At 38.6% G+C, this 19,441-nt stretch overlaps 1 protein-coding gene across 1 annotated transcript in view; it reads right to left on the bottom strand.

Moving 5' to 3' along the window:
- The window catches only part of nphp4 (nephronophthisis 4), a 171,704-nt gene that overhangs the window by 107,122 nt on the left and 45,141 nt on the right, over nt 1-19,441 (bottom strand). Inside the window, exons 6-7 of the mRNA XM_030733604.1 lie at nt 17,113-17,249; nt 1,312-1,496 (exon numbers count right to left, since the gene is read on the bottom strand). Coding sequence (XP_030589464.1) covers nt 1,312-1,496; nt 17,113-17,249 — 322 coding nt within the window. The remainder of the gene's footprint in view (nt 1-1,311; nt 1,497-17,112; nt 17,250-19,441) is intronic.

Raw genomic sequence — 19,441 nt, 5'->3', positions numbered from 1 at the left:
GCGTTAGCAAATGGGAGGCCTTATGAGAAACTCAATTATTGTATGTGAGTATAATGTACAGTGAGACATGACCATTCCATATTATAACTATCATGTTCATTTAATTTGAACTTGTTCTTTTACACAGTTATAAATTCTTCTGTATCCAGCAAGCAGGCAACCAGGTATGTGGCACCAATTAGTTTGATACAGATACCTTTGGAAAGGACATAATCATAGTCATAATTTTTGGCTCTGTATGCCACTGCATTAAATGTGGAAAGAAGAATCAAGAAGCAACTGAAGTGCAGACTTTCAGCAAAGATTTCACAAAAGTGATGGACTAACAACTGAGGAATTACAGCCGCTCGCAGTATGTTTTGAGTCGTCCGTCTGTATAATGAAGTGTCTGGCAGTAAACCTTGATGCATTTGACTAAATCTTAGCAGAAAATGTAGCTTTATAAGAGAATTCTGTTTTTTTTACTTTCTTGTCTTTTCTTCTCTTTATTGTAGTCTTGGAACATATACACCTACACCCTGGTGTGTGTTCAGCCTTCTCTTGGCTGAAGTTTACCACAGAGGATCCTGCAATCAGCCACCGCTGTCACCTTCAATTGGGCACCCAAGCCTTTTATTGTTGCTGTGCTCAACAGTGCTTTCTTTGTTTTCTCAGAAAATACCTTTTTTTTTTTTTTTTTTAAAACTTGGCTATCTCTAAATTTTCAACTCGCTTTGCACTATCTGAATTTGTTTACTTTTAAAGCCTAAGGATGGTCTTTTTCACCTGCACTGAGAGCACCTTTGGCCGCATGTTGTGAATATAAAGCAAAGGCTTCAAAATCCAAGTGCCACTTAGAATTAAATCTGGGCTTTTTCCATGCATAGCTAATGAAGAAATAATGAAGGCATAGCCTACCTCTGTCCATAGAACAGCTCAAAGTTACACTTGAGCAACTGAATATAGGGCACAGTGTATAATAACATTAACACACACCAAATACATACTGCATCATATGAAACCCCAGGGAAGAAAAGTAGTCTGTATGATGCACTTTTTCTAGACATCTCTGAACCAATAATACAGACAAATAAAATTGATAGCAGCCAAGCTTATTCAAAAATGCAGTTTCTGCTGACTTTGCAAGATAAACTTTGAATCACTTGCCCATCAGCAAAAGGAACGGCAACTGGGGAGGCTGAAGAAATGCCATAAAGAAATACCATAAAAATGATCACTCCTGGAAAAGTTTTTGCTCATTTCAGCTCTTTTATGGTGTACAATTACAGCCTTACTGTAGACATAAAGAGCCCCCCCACCCCCACCGCTCACCTGTCCTTAACCAGGGTGCTCTGTTTGGAAGTACTGTCTGCTCGTCCTCTGAGTCCTGGAGGAAAGGCCTCTAGTACTACCACTTGAGGCTTCTCAAGGAAACACCAGCCATTGTGGACTCCAACATGGAGCCTTCTTTCCTGGATGACTACTGTCCTTATTACACCCTCTGATCCTGGCTGTATCTGAGAATCAGTGAGAATAAAACAAACAAACAGATATTACATTGCTAGTCAACATATATTAGTATTTTGTACCCTGGCTATGAGCTCCATTTCTTAGGTAAAATCGATTTATATAGTGTGAGTTCACATCAGTGGTCTTGTTTGCTTATCCTTTAAATCAATGATATTCTGGTTCATGACAAATATTTTGCCTACACAAGTATTACATCTAAGTAAATATTATACTAAATATTATACTCTAATATGTGAAAGGTATCACTCATAAGCAAAGCATCTACTAAGCTACTCATCAGTTTGGTTTCACAGTGTGCAGAAGAGCTAAGACCAGTGGCCAAAGGAGATTCCTCCAAATAAATGCTAAAAATGTTGCTCCATGGCTACTAGGATGCTAAAATAAATGACTTCCCAAGAAATTCACCACAGAAAAATGTACAGTGTTAAAATGCAGTACCAGTCAAAAGTTTAGACACACATTGAGTGGGTCCAAACCTTTGTGCCCAAAATGACCACATTAAGTGAGAAAAAGATTTGTGTTTTTGTAGAAATGGCCATCTGATAGATCGGTGACCTGCCCATGGTGTATCCTGCTTCTCGCCCAATGAGAACTGAGATAGACTCCAGTCCTAAATTATATAAATGGTTAAGAGGAAGCATGGATGGATGGATGGATGGATGGATGGATGTTTCGCAGTGAAATGTCAGGCACTGTATAAACAAAAGTGGATAAATGTAGATGAAATGTAGGGAACAGAGATATTACCACCTATATTGCTGGATGTTGGATTATTATCACTTTTATATTTACAAGTGCAAGTATAGTGATGTCACTGTGTGATTTGTATATGCTGTTTTCTTTTGAAAAAGATGTAGGTGTTTTTTCTCGTTTAACAAAAAAGGAGACAAGTGTTGGTGGAGATGACATTGCGACCATCTATCAGCTGCAATTAATGCCCAGCTGACTGACAGCTGTTCAGTGATTGACTGTAAACTCTGTAACCCCAAAGTGCAACACCAGGCCGAGCTTGCCTCTCCTCCCACTCCTTCCCATTTCTTTCTAGTTCAATTTTTTCTCTCTCTCTCTCTCTCTCTCTCCATCACATCTGCTACTCCCACCCCCCCCTCTCTTTTCGTTGTCATTTTCTCTTTCTGTCCCCCTCGCTGCTTAAAGCCTTCTCCATATCCACCCACACCTTCTCAATCAAATTAGCATATCAATTCAGCTTTGGGTTTTTCTTTTAAAACAGCAACAGCAGGAGCAGGAGTAACAGCCCAGCCCGCCCTGATACTGTACAGCCCACATACATCACTGCTCGCTGCTGTTCTTCTCCTCATGTTACATCTCTGCACCGATCGGCTCCATCTCTGTCTCTCCCTTCATGTTTACTATCTGCACTCCTCTTGTTATCGTCGCTCATTCTCTCACTTACAAGCAACATCCAATATGTACACAGCACTGTACCATATTTTTCTTTTGGTGATGGGAATGGAAGATTAAAACTCTTTTCATAACCTTAAGTGACTCCTTTGTTTCTCACCTTCCTCTAACAAAATACTTCCAGTGAAATCTCAAGTGCTCATCTCAAGTACTCTGTTTTGTGGCGAGAAGGATTCGTGCTGTTCCACATATACAAGCAACTAAAAAACAAAAAAAGAAAAAAAACAGAAGATCAGGTAAAAATGAGTTAATGTGTTGAGTTTTCATGATGAATGTTCAGCTTGTCGATATGGCCTCTACAATATATTTTGATAAGATTTCTTTTGTATGTTAAGATTTGTTGGCTCACTAGTGCAGTGCTCTATGTATAGTCTGTTTTCAATCGACTCAGCTCTTATTTGGCTTTAAGAGTGTTGCATAACTGTCTTCCAGCTGGAACACATAGGCTAAGGCTCTAATCAATTAATGTTTCCTGAGTGCCAAGACTAAGATGTACTCACACAGAGGAGTCTACATCACATGTGACTCGGCTGCATGCACAGCGGCAACTGAAACAATTAATTAATACCATAATTATGGAAAACTGTATGAGGCAGTGCAAATGAAAAGAAAAAAAAACACAGTAAACTACAGTCATCTCAGTTCTAACAGAGGACGTGAATAAATAAAAGCTAACTAATAACCTTGTCTTCCTTTTGTTTTTCTGGGCAGCACATTAGGCTAATCAATAAGATCACAGGTGGATGTGTGAGTGTAAAGGCTGTCCATCTTTGTGTGTTAGCCCTGCGACGAAGCCGTGACCTGTCCATTGTGTACACTGCCTCACGCCCAACGCCGACCACGATAAAACTTCACCATTCACATCTGTTCCAGTTCATCCTTCATCCTCTAGTATTTCTTCATCTTCTCATGCTCCCTCTTATGTTGATGTCAGCTGGAATTGCCACATCTATCATAATTTCTCTCTTATGCTTATTGTCAAGCTGTGTGTGCTTGGTAAGCCAGCAGCTGCTTATTACTTTAGAACCTGAAGTCCCATAAGATATTAGCGCAGCCATTTTCAACCCCATTTGGATCTTGGGAACATTTAACCCACACTAAGCACACAGATTCCTGTACACTATCCCAGCCACTTAGCTGTGACTTGAATCTTAAACCCTGATATTAGGTGAAAAGCAGGGGCATCTCTCCACAACTTGAACCTTGGGTCCTATCTGTGGTAGACTCCTGCATCTATGGATCTGGCTCTGCAGGCTTTGTTGCACTCAGTCCAGCCAATCTGCCTTAGGGAAAAAATATAATTCAATTTAACTTTTTTTGTGACTACTTCAGAGGTCTCAGGAGGATATGAGTAAACTGTGCAGTCATAGATAAAACCATTCACATTTTGACCGCTACTGTACATATTGTATATTATAGTTTAAGTTACTGTGTAAACTGAGCATCTTGGAAAGAGAAGAATCTTTCTGTCTCAATACAGCGTCCCGTATCTTATCTGATGACTGTTAACTGACAGTGTAAATTAGCTGTGTACCATTTTCTAACTAAACACTGAATTGTCTTTACATTAACCTATCCAACAAAATCTTGCATTTGCCTTTCCTGGCAGTTATGAGCACAAGTGTGACAGGATATCTGTAAATAATTGCTTTCAGTGACATCCAGATTATAATTATGATTGTCTTTTCCTACACAGTCTGTCTGCGCTCGCCTCTTTTCTTCAGTGAAGCCAGTGCCGGGGAAGATGACAGGAAAATGGCTTTGTCTTTTGTTGGACAGGTCTACCATGAAGTGTTTCAAAGAGAAAATAAAAGAAAGGCAGAGAGAAAGTTGTTTATAAGAGAACATCAGTTAAAGTGCTGCTTTCTGTTCTCCCTCTCCATCTCTTCACTCCCCTCCTCCAAGTTTCTCTTTCATTTCATTGTTCTTTTTTCTCACTCCATCGGTTTCTCTCTCTCTCTACCTATCGTGCTCGCTATCCTCTTTCTTCTCCCTCTTGCCTCTGTCTGCTGCCGTCACAGATTTCTTCCTCCCTCGTCTGAAATATGAATATTTTAAAGCTAAGAAGCTTAAAGGGAACAATGAAATGGCCCCCAAGTTAAATTATACTCCATTTCCAGAGTCACAGAAGAGGGACTTTTCTGAGTGATGAGCACACCGGTGCTATGTGGGTGTCTCTCTTTTTCACACATATATAAGCTTGTTGTCTCCTACTTTTGTGTCATATTTGATATTCCCTCCCCCAGAGCTTGCTTTTAGATTTGCTGAACCAGACAGGTGCACTGTAACCAATCAGCACAGTCCCTTCAGCTGTCATAATGTACACTTGTCATCTGTGCCAGAAAAAGTGGAGTCAGCCTATGATAACATGCCTAAATGCTGTTTGTATTTTTGCAGGAAGAGAAAGGGGGAGGCAGAACAAGACTAATTTGCATGCTTTTGGATGCAGTTTGTTTTAGAGCTTTGTTAATAGCATAAACAAAAGCAGTGTTGTTGTAAGTGAATGGTTGTGGTTGTTTTGTTTTGTTGTCTTCTAATTAGACGAGTCGCCCTAATGTGGGAGTTGTAAAAGGGAAACTAAACATTCTGCTTATCCATCCATTTTCTGCAGGAAAAATACACAGGGTTGAAAATGCACTGGAGCCGGTGCACCACTATTATCTGTGATGGTTACTCTCATGGCTGTTAGTCAGAAGTGCATCAGGAGCAAGCCAAAAGTGACTTCATACCAATAAAGCCTTGAGGGCTCAACAGAAATATTTCTTAACCTGCAAAACTCACATTTCTAATGTGTCTGCAGACTTGAGGAAAAAAAAATGATCATATTGCCTTGAAATCTTGTGTGAGGATAAAGTGCTCAGCAGAAAGTCAAAGATAAGATGAGTTGTCTTGGAAAGAAAACCAACTCAGAAAACAAAGCAATGCATTTCTATGCACTGTAGTGAACAATGATGGCTGAAGGGGTTGTAGTCCACATGAGTATGTACTTGACACATTTTTGCCTCTCTTATGTTCCAGAGTGTTTATTATTATTATTATTGCTATAAATTCCTTCCCTCATCTGTATCTAATCCAAAATAAAAGCCTCTGAAGTAAAGAAGTGGCAGATTATTTCCTCACTTGAGTATTAAGACCTGGAAACAGCATTAGCACGTCACATATTAACAACAAAGATACTCAGATTCAATTTAATGGTCCGACTGCAGGGTGAGGCAGAGGAGACAAGGGGTGAGGATGAAATATTAGTAAGCAAAACTGATTTAGTTGGGGGCATTGTCATTTGAATAAAATGGAGCTGCTGGAAAAGAAAGTCATTTAGAGCTAATTTAGAAATAATAGCAGTCCAAAGAGAACTAAAAAGCAGGAAGCAGCTGCCTTATTGTTCGATTTTGAGGGAAATGAGTGCAGATTTTCAGAGAAGCCTAAATTAGTTTCTGAAGGTTATTTCTTTGTGCTTAAAAGTGAGGAGATGGAGTGAGGGAACAAGCTCTCTTCAGTGGCTACAGCTGAGATACATGAAACTCAATATAGCAACTGGGTCTTGACCCAATAATAACTGGATAGGAACTTTGTTAAAGGTCATGACAGGTGTTCTGAACCCGCTTGACTGCTGCCAGCATTGTAATATTGGACACCATCCAAATCCAAAGACCAGCTTTGAAGAAAAACAGAGGTTACAGTTTATGAGGGTTGAGGTTCTGAATGGCATCTTTGTCAGGGGGAAAAAAAAAAAAAACAAGTTCTTCAAAGGTCACGCTGGATTGTAGGAAACTGTAACCAGATCGGTCTTTTATTGACTGGAAACCACATCAATAATATAAATAACACTGAGATGAAGCCCAGTTCCCAATTCCTGGCATGAGTCTGAAACTCTTCTTTAGCTACCAAGCAAACCTAAAGGCAAAAGGTATTCACATCCCTTATTATCCAACAGCGTTATATCACTCAAAACCTACTGTCATTACACAGGGGCACAGTGATAATCATTCGAGGACAACAGCACACATCTTGTGACAGTCTCTGGAAGCCATCATTAGTTATGACAGGGAAAGTGTCAGAAAGAGCTATGCAGAGCTAAAATGAAACCTGGAGAGAAACAGATGGCACTCTCTCAGCTCCACACACCTGGCCAATAACTGTATGATGTGGGTGTGAGTGCTCGATGTACAAAGTTACAGAAATTATGACACCAGTAATGAGTGGAGGAAGTTTCAGACACTGTTCAACCATTTGACAAGCAGTTCTGTTACAGTTTACTAACACTTCAAGGGTGGGGGGGTGGGGATGTACTATTGATACTATTCCCTATTTGAGCCACCTGCTGCAGCGACCCCTTATGAATAAGAGAGCAGTGAAAGTATCTTCTTCTATACTGTAATTATATATACATATATATATTAATCAAGTGTCTCACTCTCAATTTGACATCTATGTAAATGTGCATCTTCTTCATCTTCATCATCATCATCATCATCATCATCATCATCACCCCCAAAAATCAATCTCTCCAAAATCTCAACTTTCTGCTAATATAGAGTTAATATTAATGTGCAACTTGTAATGAGTGAACAAGAATGTGGCTTCAGAATGTGTCTTTTTCCGAGCACGTTCCTGGGATAAACTTTAATAACAAAAGCCATTAAATATAATCATCATCTCATTTAGAGGCAAATGCCTTCATTTTCATGTAACTGAGGTGCCAAAGCAGAGGTCAGCTGAAATGCAAAAATGGGAAAATGTTTTTAATAACGATGACTCAAACACTAATTACATCTTTTCTTACTTATCTTGACAATATCATTAATAATGTTCCTCCTCATTCCCGATTATCCGCTCTATCTCGTACTGATTATCTGAAGCAGCAGCTTGTTTGTGTGCTGGCGAACAATTACAAACACAGAGGCATAAAGTGCAGTGCAACGTATAGTGAGGTTTTATTTCTCAGTTTACTCAGTTGAAAGTGTTGTAAATAGGAAAAAGCTAAACCGAATTATTATTTGGTGTGACCAGCAAATGCACTCTCATCCCAAAGTGTGAATACTGACCTCAGAAAAGCAATAACATTTGGTGACTTCAAACAAGTGAAATAACCACTACAAGTGAAATAACCACTGGCAATGCAATAAATTTTTCTCAGTTTTGAGGGGATGGATCAAAGTGACTACCATCGGGAGCAACTGCAACTGGAGCAACACATTAGAGGGCTACACAGGCAACCGGAATGGAACGTCTGCTAGCGACCAACCATCAGCAAGCAAATCGCTTCCTGTGTGAAGGCTCCTTAAGTATGCGCCTCAGCATCCGCTGACCCCGCCCTGTGATTTTGCGTGGCCTACCAGCTGAGTTGCTGTCATTCCCAATCGCTTCCACTTTGTTATAACACCATCAACAGTTGGCTGTGGAATATTTAGTAGCAAGGAAATTTCACGACTGGACTTGTTGCACAGGTGGCGTCACATCACTGTTTTTCCAAAAAATAAAAGAAAAACAATAATAGTAAAGCACATTATTATTTTTTGATTAAGATGCCAAAATAGCTATTTACTTGCATTCCTGAACAGAAAAATTTGTTTTAGTGCTTGATTAATTTCTGACTTCTCAGAAATGCCGGCTTAAATTTGGGTATAAAAACATGAATTCAGTTTGTCATTTGCCTAATAAACATCAATATAATTTTCAGTTGTAAACAAGTTTTGGAGAGATTTTTCAAATATTTGTTTTCTTTTTTTTTTTTTCCCCCGTGACAGATCTAATAAATTTGTTAAGCACAGTAAATTTAAGGCGGTATGTACTGTATATATATTGTGTATGCATTTGTGTATCTGATGTCTTTTTGCCAGTCCACAAGCTGCATGATTTTGGGTGTTCAGGAAGCTACAAAATAACTAGAATCATTCATGAGGTTTTTCAAAAATGAGAGAAAAGAGAAATGTTTGAGAACAGAATGGAGGACAGGCAACCAAAAATTCAGAAGCAGCTCAGTGGGCTTTGACAGAAAAGAGACTTAAACTCAACTACAATAACATAAAAAAAAATGTATAAAGGAGTGTTTATTTTATTGCAGTGCTTTCTCCTTTTTCATGACGAACTTGACTTTTGCAACAATTTAATTGTATTTATTTATGCTGACCAAAAATACCTGCATAAACCTTTGGCAGTAACACTGATACATTTATGTCCGCATGTGTGAAAGTTAGGAGGTGAAAGCAATGGCAAAAAGATGCCAAGACTTAAAGTGAAAGAGATTACTTTTATTTTAAGAACTGGAGGATATTTAACGGAATATAAACGTGGGAAAGTGATTTCCGCACAGTTCCATCAAAAAAAATGTAATATGCTGTAATATGAGTGTACTTGGCATCCTCATAATGTGCTCCTTCCAGCTGCTCCCTTATTCACAAGGGGTCACCACAGCAGGCAGCTCCAAATGTTTGATTTGGCCGATTTTTACGTCAGATGCCCCTCCTGAAACAACTCCAGCGAGATTTGTGTCATCTCCCAGAACTGAACCGGGGATCTTTTATTTGTAAAGTGAATGTGTAAACCACTGTGCTAACTCTAAATCACTAGCTAGTCTGCTAGGGTCTTCTTCCATTTCTTTGTTCTGCCAAGCCATGCGTAGGCTCAACTGTTTCAACTTCTCTCTCTTTTTGTGCTGCAGTAATCCGATTAGAGGAACTGTTGTTCAGCATGTTATTATTTAAAATTATAGCCCCAACTCCAATCTGTTCTGCTGAGCTCAGTGCTCAGAGAAAGTGTTTAAGGTAACTAAGGGTCAGTGTTTTGTTATTACCACAAGTTAAAGTTTCTATTAAAAGAAAAGTTTAAGAAAAATGTATTATGTGAAAAAAAAAACAGTAAATCGGCAGGATTCAAATTGTCCAAGAAAATTGCAATTGTTTGTTGTTGGATTTTTTTTCCCCTCTTTCTATACAGATATCCCTTGTGAATACAGGAAAAAAAAAACAGGTGAATGTATCTTTAAAAGCTGCAGGACAGTACAATTCAAAGCAAAAACACCTTTTTAGCTTTTGTGCATTTTATTTTTTTTATGAGTCATCTGATTTTTTTTTCTGCAAGGCACCATTAAAAGCTGTCAGCTATTAATCAGTAAGTTTTCATGTCAGTACTTTGTGAAATCAATGTGTAGGCTGTGGTAACAGGTAATAATAACTCTACAGATGGCAACTGTCATCTCAAGGGGAGTGTGTGAGTGTGTGAAAGAGAAATAGCAAGAGAGTGTGAGAGAAAAAAGCAGGTGAAATTATGTCCCACAAGAGTTTTGTATAAGCCAATTACCAAGTCAGTTATACAACTCTGGCATGTTTCTCTTACCTTTGAAAACCGGCAAACAAAGGGAGACGCTTCTGAGTTTTTGTGATCATACACTTCTCACATAGCCAGGGAGAAGATGCTAGTTGTTAATGTATCTTTTTTTCACATTTTAACCTGTTTGATCGCTCCAATCAGGGCACAGACCTACAATAGAAACCTTTGTTTTTTGAAAGAGACGTGTAATATAGGCAGATGCAGCTTGGCACACCTATAAGTCAACTGCATTCCCGATTTTTGTTCGTTTGCACCCATATCGAGTGAGTGAGTGAGTGAGTGAGTGAGTGATGCTACCCACGCAGTGGATGTTAGCTCCCCCATATTGAGGGTGAGTCATCCGTGGCAAGAAACAGTAGCAGCATCATTAGCATGCTGCTCTCATCCTCCCACTCCCCTACTCCTTAACAAATTTTAACTGGCACAGAGCTTCCACCGATAAATCACTGTTGCCCAACCACTGAAACACTTCCATAATTCACCAACCAAAAATATTGAGTCAAACACACAGTCATGCTGCTCCCTTTCCGCTTCCCTCCCCATTTCATTCCATTTGTCCCTAAGCGTAGCGTAACACTTTCAACCACGGCACATGCAGTTCTACACCATCATGATCACATTATGTTGTAGCACAGTTGGTCCCACTTGGAACAAACCCCTTAATGCTGGGTCCAACTATGAACACCAACAGCACACAAATATGTGATATCATATCATAACTTTAAAGGATATGGCTGTTTCTTACTGACAACACATGCCAAGAAGAAAAAGTACATTTAAAAAAAATGTGCTTTTTTTTTTTTAATGCTCTGCAATTTCCACTCTGGTACTTTACTAAAACAAAAGTAAATCGTGAATTTGCCAGGAAGGATTTTAACCCCAGGATTAACACATATTTGGTGTGTGAACATCTGTGTAACTGTATGTTCAATAAATGTGCTTAAGTTGTGTTTTTGCCATAGAGCTTCTTTTTTTTTTTTAAGTAAAATGAGGATTCGGCTACACAGGCAACACATGTTAGCAAAATTAATACATTGTGAGTTTTGACATTTTTAAGGGATTTGTTACAGTTACACTAAAAAGAAACTTGTTTTGGTTACAAAATGTCTGTGTTATTTTGGCTGTTGTGTATAATTTAGGTAAGGCCCTAGTTGTCAGAAGATTAGGCCCCAGTCACACAGGCCTAGAGACTGGTCAATGACTCCCTGGTAACCACCTGTTGCTAAAGAAAAATTAATATTCAGTATTCCCCGACCAATTGGTGAGTGGTTGCAAGCGGTTGCTTGCTGTTGCTGGGTAAAACTGGTCAGGAGGGGGTATATGATGCTCTACTGAAAACCTCCTTGTGATTGCTGTGGTCACCTGCAGATTGCTGAGGTCGCCAGTAACTTCAATGGAAGACGCCTATTGTCCACAAACATTTGCTAACTACTCGCTAAGTGGTTATGAAACTGTGAAATGTGCTACACAAACTGGAAATGGAGACCATTTGCCTTCAAAGTTGCATCTTTTGAAAAATGTTGGTTTCAGCAGTAAGACTCAGGTTGCATTCTGACGGCGAATGGTACCCATTTCAGGTTTGTGTCACACTTTTTCGAGTTTTGATACACCTCAGTGATTAGTTAGTGAGTGTTTGAAGGCAAGTTGGCATCTTCCATGCAAAATACAGGCAACTGTGGCAATCTGCTAGAAACCAAAGCAATCACAAGGAGGTTTTTGGAGATTTTTTTAACCCAGCGACAGCCAGCAACCTCCAGCAACCACTCTCCAACCAGTGGGGGAATATACATTTTTGCCTAGCAAATAGAGGTTGCCAGGTTGTCACCAACCAGTCTATAGGCCTGTGAGACTGAGGCCTTAAACAGAGTATCAGCATTAATGTGACATGAAGGCTGATGAAATTGACTACAAACTAATTCTACAAATAAAAAAATATTTCACACAATTACTGTTTTAATAAAGAAAAAAAGATTTTCATCAGCATTACATTAAAAAAAAGGAAAAAAAAAAAAAGGTGAGTGACATGATAATCCCTACTGATTATCAGCAGCAGCAACTGCATCTGTAACAACTGACGGTGCAGAACTGTGCAGGCTCAGTGACAGATCATCAATAAATGACATTTGATTCTCGTATTCCATTTTCTGAATCGCTTATCTTACAGTGTCACAGTCACCAGTTTTGACATGTATCTGACTCACACTGGATCACTATCTTTAAGTGACATCTGAGCTCACTAAAATGGATTTTCTGGAATTTACATAGTCCAATTTACAGTCCTTATCGGAGCCTGGTGGCATGTAATCAATAAATAGCCGTAGAATGTGGTCTTCATTTCTCTGTAAGTTTATTTTATATTTCCATACTGGCTATTTCAATTTCCATACAACTAATACCTAAAATTAATATGAAGTCACAACATCTTGTCTTTTTGTCAAAAACAAAGTGAATTTATGACTTTCCTTGCATGTTTAAAGACCCTTATTACATTTGTGCACAAGAGTAATATAATCATTATCCATTAGGTCACACAGAATTAAGCACTTTATTGTACTGTACTGTATTGTATAGCATTCTTATGTTGTATTTGTTCTGGAAAAAATGTTCATAGACACTTAAAAGGTTCACATTATAAGTAGTCCATCAGGAAAAAAATAAATAATGAGTGTCTTGATGATGTTTAAAGTTTATGAATCTCTTTCCTGATTCAACGGCTGCGCATTTCCTGTCTTGTCTGACTTAAAGGGTCTATAATCAGTCGCAGTCTATCTCATCTAATGATTGGATTGTCAATCACGACAAAGACCTGCATCTCATGAATATTTCATGTGCACCAAGTACATTAAATCCCATTCTTTTGCACTGCATCAGTTACATGGGTAACTGGCTTGCAGTCAAACTGGGTTTCCTTAAAAAACAATGTACGAGACGCTGCTTTTTTTTTTTTTCCAGAGATGTGCACACTACTTTGTCCTTTTTTAAATATATAAAATAGTACCACATCCACAGGGGCAGTCCTACTTTGAGTGAATTTTCTTCTTTTAGGACAAATGAAAACTTCCTGGAGCTTTGTTGCCACAGTCTTTCTCCGTTCATTAGATCAGCCTAAGGCGTTTTGTTCTGCTTGCGGCGCGGCATTGGTCCTCCCCTGCTCTTCTCCTCCTCTTCATCATCTTCTGTTCTCTCTGCTCTTTTGATCACAAACTAAAATGTTACATACATTCTGACAAGATCTCAGGCCCTTTCATCAAGCGCAACAGATTATATTGAAGATGTAGGTGAGCGGGTGCTATAGGTCATTGGAGGTGAAAGCCTTTGGCTTCACTCGAATTTGGGGAATTTGTAGACAAGTTCAACCATCTCTGAAGAGGAACAGTGTTCATTTTTTGCTTTTTTTTTTTTAAACTGGAGGTCAGAGTGTGTTTGGAAAGGTCAAAAGCCACATTTTAAATTAGTCATTAGACCTCAATAAAATGTTATATAATATAAATAATGTAGCTACACTAGTCAACATAAAAAGCACACCAACTGGGGCACTGGCTGTTTAATATATGAGAAAGTGGACTGCATAAAGAAGCAACACTGGAATAGTTTATTGAGCTAAAAATAGAAATACTTATGTGGAGATTATGTGACGACGGTATGTCAAACTAGCAGCCAGTATAAAGGATTCATCTCATGCTGTACTGTACATTCATCTTCTGCTTCCCCATTCCTCTTCATTTTTTGCCACTCAATTCCTGCCTCAATATCAATTTAAGCACACTGGCATGGAATCACACACATGCACACATATGTACACACACACACACACACACACACACACACACTGGTAAAACTGAGTTGGCGGGTGAGGTGTCAGCATCACTTCAGAGACAGCTTGATGACAATCCAGCTGGAGTCACACTTTAAAAGGTCACACACAGATCACACACACCCTTTCTCTTTGTCTGTCTGTCTTTCTCACCCTCTTTCTCTCTCTGTCACACACGCACACACACACACACACACACAAACACACACACACACACACACACACACACACACGCTTTAATTAAAAGCTGCAATCAAGCTGACTTCTGCATGTATTAACACCTCTAGCAGACGTGAGAATGTCGTCATATCACCGAAGTTATAAAAGTCTGGAACATTTAACTCATCTACGCAACATAGGCTGGTTATGAGGATCTGCAAAGAACATCTCACCAAGGAAGGGAAAAAAAGTGTGAATGCCAAAATGAGGAAATTATTCATGCTAACATGTCACGTTGCTCACTGAGTAAAAGTTGTAGTCTACTTTCCCATATTTACACTAAGGTAAAGAGGAGTTTTTGATATACATCAGCACACACAGAAAATATTTCAAACTATATGCAAGCAGCAAAACTGGTTTCAATAGACCAATGATCCTTAGAAACAAGGAAAAAGGACAAAAAAATGAAAAGGACTGAATTACCTAGAAATACCTAATGATCAAAGTGCTAAAGGGAATAGGGCTATTTTAAAAAATGGGGGGAAAGTCAGTCTTTTTCCAATTTTTACTGCAATATGTTTTATTAATACAAAACTAGTGAAGACAAATCCAGCCAAAATCCTAACCAGCTGACTGCACAGATCAATCAATAATATTCTAAGTGGAGTTTTAGGGCTGCATGACCTGCATATACTAGCATAAAATGCATGCAGGGGGGGCTTTCATTCATGCCATTATGTCAACAGGTACTGGCCAAAATGTAAAACCTTGTGAAATTACAGGTCCTTAGCGCCACTAATATTCCCTTTATGCTTTCATAACCATAGGCTGACTGTTGTGCTGGTAGTAGGATTTGTACCTTGGTGCCTTTGGTCAGGTTTACAACAAGAATACCAAGGACAGAAACCCCCACGGAAATATCTGAAATATAAAGTCTTCTACTTATCAATCTTCTATTTCAAATGTTGCAAACAAGTTTGAATGATTCATATCCTCATATTGCTCTTTTGTGGATCCCCTTGCGTGCTCACACCAGGTCTTTTTAACTATCCAGATTGTACACAGTTTAAATGCTGTGCTGACAAAAACTATAACTTTTTATTGAATTTGTACAGAATTTAACTTTTTTACTCAGTCATCAAAATAAGCATCTATTTCTCCCTCCAGGTGACGAAACATTTGATTTCTAACAGTTTGTTTATTTTTTTAACTTGATTACAGTGATCTGCTACAGTATGAATATATCTGACCACTACCTAAAGTCACTGTCTACCACTGTGCATTACATTTTATTAGTGGCTGTGGAAATTATGTACTTCATGTTCTCTATATGCTGCTGCTAAGTGGCCATCCCTGTATGTCTGCACATTTTCCCATTGGTTGTTTTTATGTATAAATTTCTGTTTGTGGTGATTCCTTCTTATCTTTGTACATGTTGACACAAAGTCAGCAAACCTTTTACACCATTTTAAATCAGATTTAATTGCTAATTAGTTTTTATTTTCATTTAGTTTTAGATTTTTGTTTGCAATTAAGTTTAGTTTTAGTTAGGTTTCTGGGTGGGGTTAGCTTGATTTGTTTTTGTTTTTATGGTTTAAAAACATTTTTTGTTTGTTTGTTTTGTTTCAAGTTTTAATTTTGGTTACTGATGGTATTTGTTGGATTTTAAGATTTAAGAAGTCCAGAATTGTACAATAATAATAACAACAACAACAATAATAATAATAATAATAATAATAATAATAATAATAATAATAATAATAATAATAATAATAATACAAACACTCATGCTGGTTGCATTCACAGATTTATAGCAAATTTATCAAGATCAAGACTTTCAGTTCAGTTGACTATACTAACCTTGATCTTGACATGCAGTTTTAATGCCAGGTGAATTAATTAACTGCCCAAAAGAAATGCTCACAGCTGTTTCACGATAGCTATCAAGTGACAAGACCTTCTCCTCAAAGAATTTTGGCTAGTCCATCATAGGCACACTCACGACAGCTCCTACTATTTGCTCTACTTAATCAAATCTATACTCCTATGGGCCCCTGTGTTTGAGTTTGGGGATTAAGCCCAGCAGTATCAAAGAGCACAGGGAGAAAGATTTGGAGTGACAGTGTTGTCATATCAATTCCCATCCTTACTGGAGACACATCTCACTTAGGCTGAAGTGAACAGATAGGGGCTGTGCGAAGTCATTGTACATATAATTGCTAAGTCCAAAGCTGCACCTGTCAAATACGGTTAACTATCTGGGTTTCCACAGACAAGAAAAAAGGGGAAGAGAATAGATAAGCTCCATTTAGTTTGGGAGGTGATGTGGCTTAAATTGCAGTGGCAGCTGTAAAAGGGTTCGGGCTTGCACACTAAAGAAATGGAAAGAGAGATAAAGGAAAGCAGGCTAGAGAAAATAATCTTGGCAGAGGTATGTCAAGGCCATCCTGGTCATCTTTAGTATGAGGAGATTGGTGAACAGTCAGAAGGATGATATCAGGATTGTATGTATGTATTGTACATGTGCCTTCGTAAAAAGAAAGCGTAAGGTGATTTGCTTTTAACACGCAGGCACACCATATACTTTGCATTAAAGGAAGTACGGTGTAAGGAAAAGCCATATGCTTTATGAGTGTATATAGTTCAAAATGACACTTTCCAATATATCGGGGAGGGGGGGGGGGGGGGGGGGGGGGGGCAGAAGTAATTTAAATGTTCAAATGTTCAAACTGCAGAGCCCTGCATGAGAATATGGACTTCAAAGGAGATGAGACATGGATCTGTGTATTTCATGAAAAACAGTTACCAATGTTACCATCCCTGATGTGTCATCTGCATAAACTATCAAGACTGTGTCTGTTATGGAAGCTTGGCCTTACTGTGTTCTGGCAGTCAGCATTGATCAGCTGCAGCAGCTGGCTCTCAAACTTCTCCAGAGATGGCTGAAGGGAGATGGTAAGTCTGTTCAGAGTGAAGGGCAGCGTTTTGAGCATCTGAGGCCTCAGCAGAGCATCTCCTGGTGACAGTGTAAACATAACATCAACTTATATACATGGCTCAATATTTACAGGATTTTCTTCAGTCATATTTAAAGTACTTGCTAGCCTAAATTGATTTTTTTTTTCCCTCTGGTCTGTCAAATGTGTCTTCTGCTCAGAAATTGTCAGTTTCATTTGTACCACTGCGGAGGAGAAAACACCATCTAGTGTAATGCATGCATGGTACAAGTTCTGAAATACATTTCAGTATAGTTTGTGACCCATTTGTAAAAATGAATTTTTTATCATCCTGAGAAAATGGATTCACAGAAGTTCTAGAAACATGAAAGTCTGATGTCAAATGGAAATACATAGTTTGAAACAGTAGAATCACAGTAGAATAATCAGCCCTGCTTATTCTGCTCTGTGTTTAATCTTAGAAGTGAGTGAGTGAGCAACAAACTTATTCTGGATTTTTTTTTCAGTTTTATAAACAATTTATGAAAATGATGCCACATAAATGTAAGACAAAACATGATTCAAGTAGAAAACAAGTTACTTCTATTAGGCCACAAAATTGAGCTCAGCTGCAATCCTGAAAGATCAGCTAATCTCAGTGTCAGCCTACATCAGCTGATGGCTCAGCTGATATCTTTCTAAATATCCATATGGCTATTTAAGCTGCTTTAACCAGTCTACTGTTGCTGCCCATGTGCAAGCTGCATTGCAATCCAGCTCCACCTCAGCTCCTCCATTCATGCTTTTTCTCACCTAATCAATTCAAATCTGATGCCTGCTCTGTTCTGTGCCTGGGGTCTTGCTGCCTCACTCTCTGCCTATGCATGTACATGGACAGTCAGAGAAATATGCTCTCCCCACATGGTCCCAGAACAGAACCCTGCCACAAAATAAAATGACTACAGATAGAAACATCAGTCCTCTTTTATCTATAGTGGTCCTGAGTAAAATCAACCAATTAAAAACTACATGTATTTTCCTGATAATTAAGGTTCTATGTGCTGGTGTCTCATTAATCCAGTTTAACTTGCAGTAGTTTCTGAAGCATCATGTAAGGTACTTTACAGGCACAGAAGAAAAAGAATTTCATAACATCTAGAAAGTTCAGTGTCTCCTGACGTCAGCTGAGAATTACAGCTGTCAAGGTTGATGAGCTGAAAAAGACAGTCTGAAAATTCCAGCTTTCATAGAAACTGATTCAGACCAAAGTGCCTGACAGGAAAGAGAGTGACAATCAGTGAATGAGTCAGTCGGTCAGTTGTGCAGCTGCAGCTCAGGATGTCAAGCTGGCTGTCCACTAATCAGAAGCTCTATCCAGTCCACCTGCCAATGTGTCCTTGAGCAAGATATTTAACCACATAAAATTGCCGTATTGTATTATTTCTTGTTACATTTAAAAATAATCTGTAACATTTACAAGACCTACATTATATCCTACAGTTATACTCATCATGGGCATGAATGTCATAGTAATTTGGGGCGCTTAATGATTTCTTTGAATTGTTCTTTTCCCAGGGTGGAATGATTGTTCAGCATACATTTTTAATGACTTTTAAAAACAAGAACTGGGTGCGCAAGTTTAAATTATTTTCAATTTTCTCTAATCCACACACAATGTCAAACTTATATATACATACACCCCCACTAATATTTGGTTAAATGTCCCTTAGCAAGCTTCCACCAGACACTTTTGGCAACCATCAACAAGCTTCTGGCATAATTCTGGCTGGATATTTGATCACTCTTCTTCTCTTCTTCCAAATTGGCAGAGTTCATTTAAATTGGTTGGTTTCCTGGCAAGGCCCCAGCTTTTAAGCGTAGTAAACAAATTTTCAGGGTTGAAGTTGGGATTTTGGAAAGACTATAAGCCAAACGTTAGCCTGTTTATCCATTCCAGAACCAGTTTTTATGTGTGTTTTGGATCATTTTCCTGTTGGAGCACCCAGTTCTTCTGTCTAAGTTTCAACCTTTGAACCGTTGATTTGAAATGAAGTTGAAGAATTTGGAGGTAGTCCTCTCCCTTCATTATTCCATCCACTTTGTGCAAAGTACCAGTACCACTGTCAGCAAAACAGCCCCAGAGCATGATGCTACCACCACCATGCTTGATAGTTTATACAGTGTTCTTAGGGTTGAAAGTCTCACCTTTACTCCTCCAAACATACCTCCTGTCATTGTGGAAAAATAGCTCAATCTTTGTCTCATCTGACCA

This window comes from Archocentrus centrarchus, chromosome 7, assembly GCF_007364275.1.
Source record: "Archocentrus centrarchus isolate MPI-CPG fArcCen1 chromosome 7, fArcCen1, whole genome shotgun sequence".
NCBI classification, from domain to species: domain Eukaryota; kingdom Metazoa; phylum Chordata; class Actinopteri; order Cichliformes; family Cichlidae; genus Archocentrus; species Archocentrus centrarchus.
Note: the sequence above shows the minus strand (reverse complement) of the source record. Positions and strands in the feature narration are given on the sequence as shown.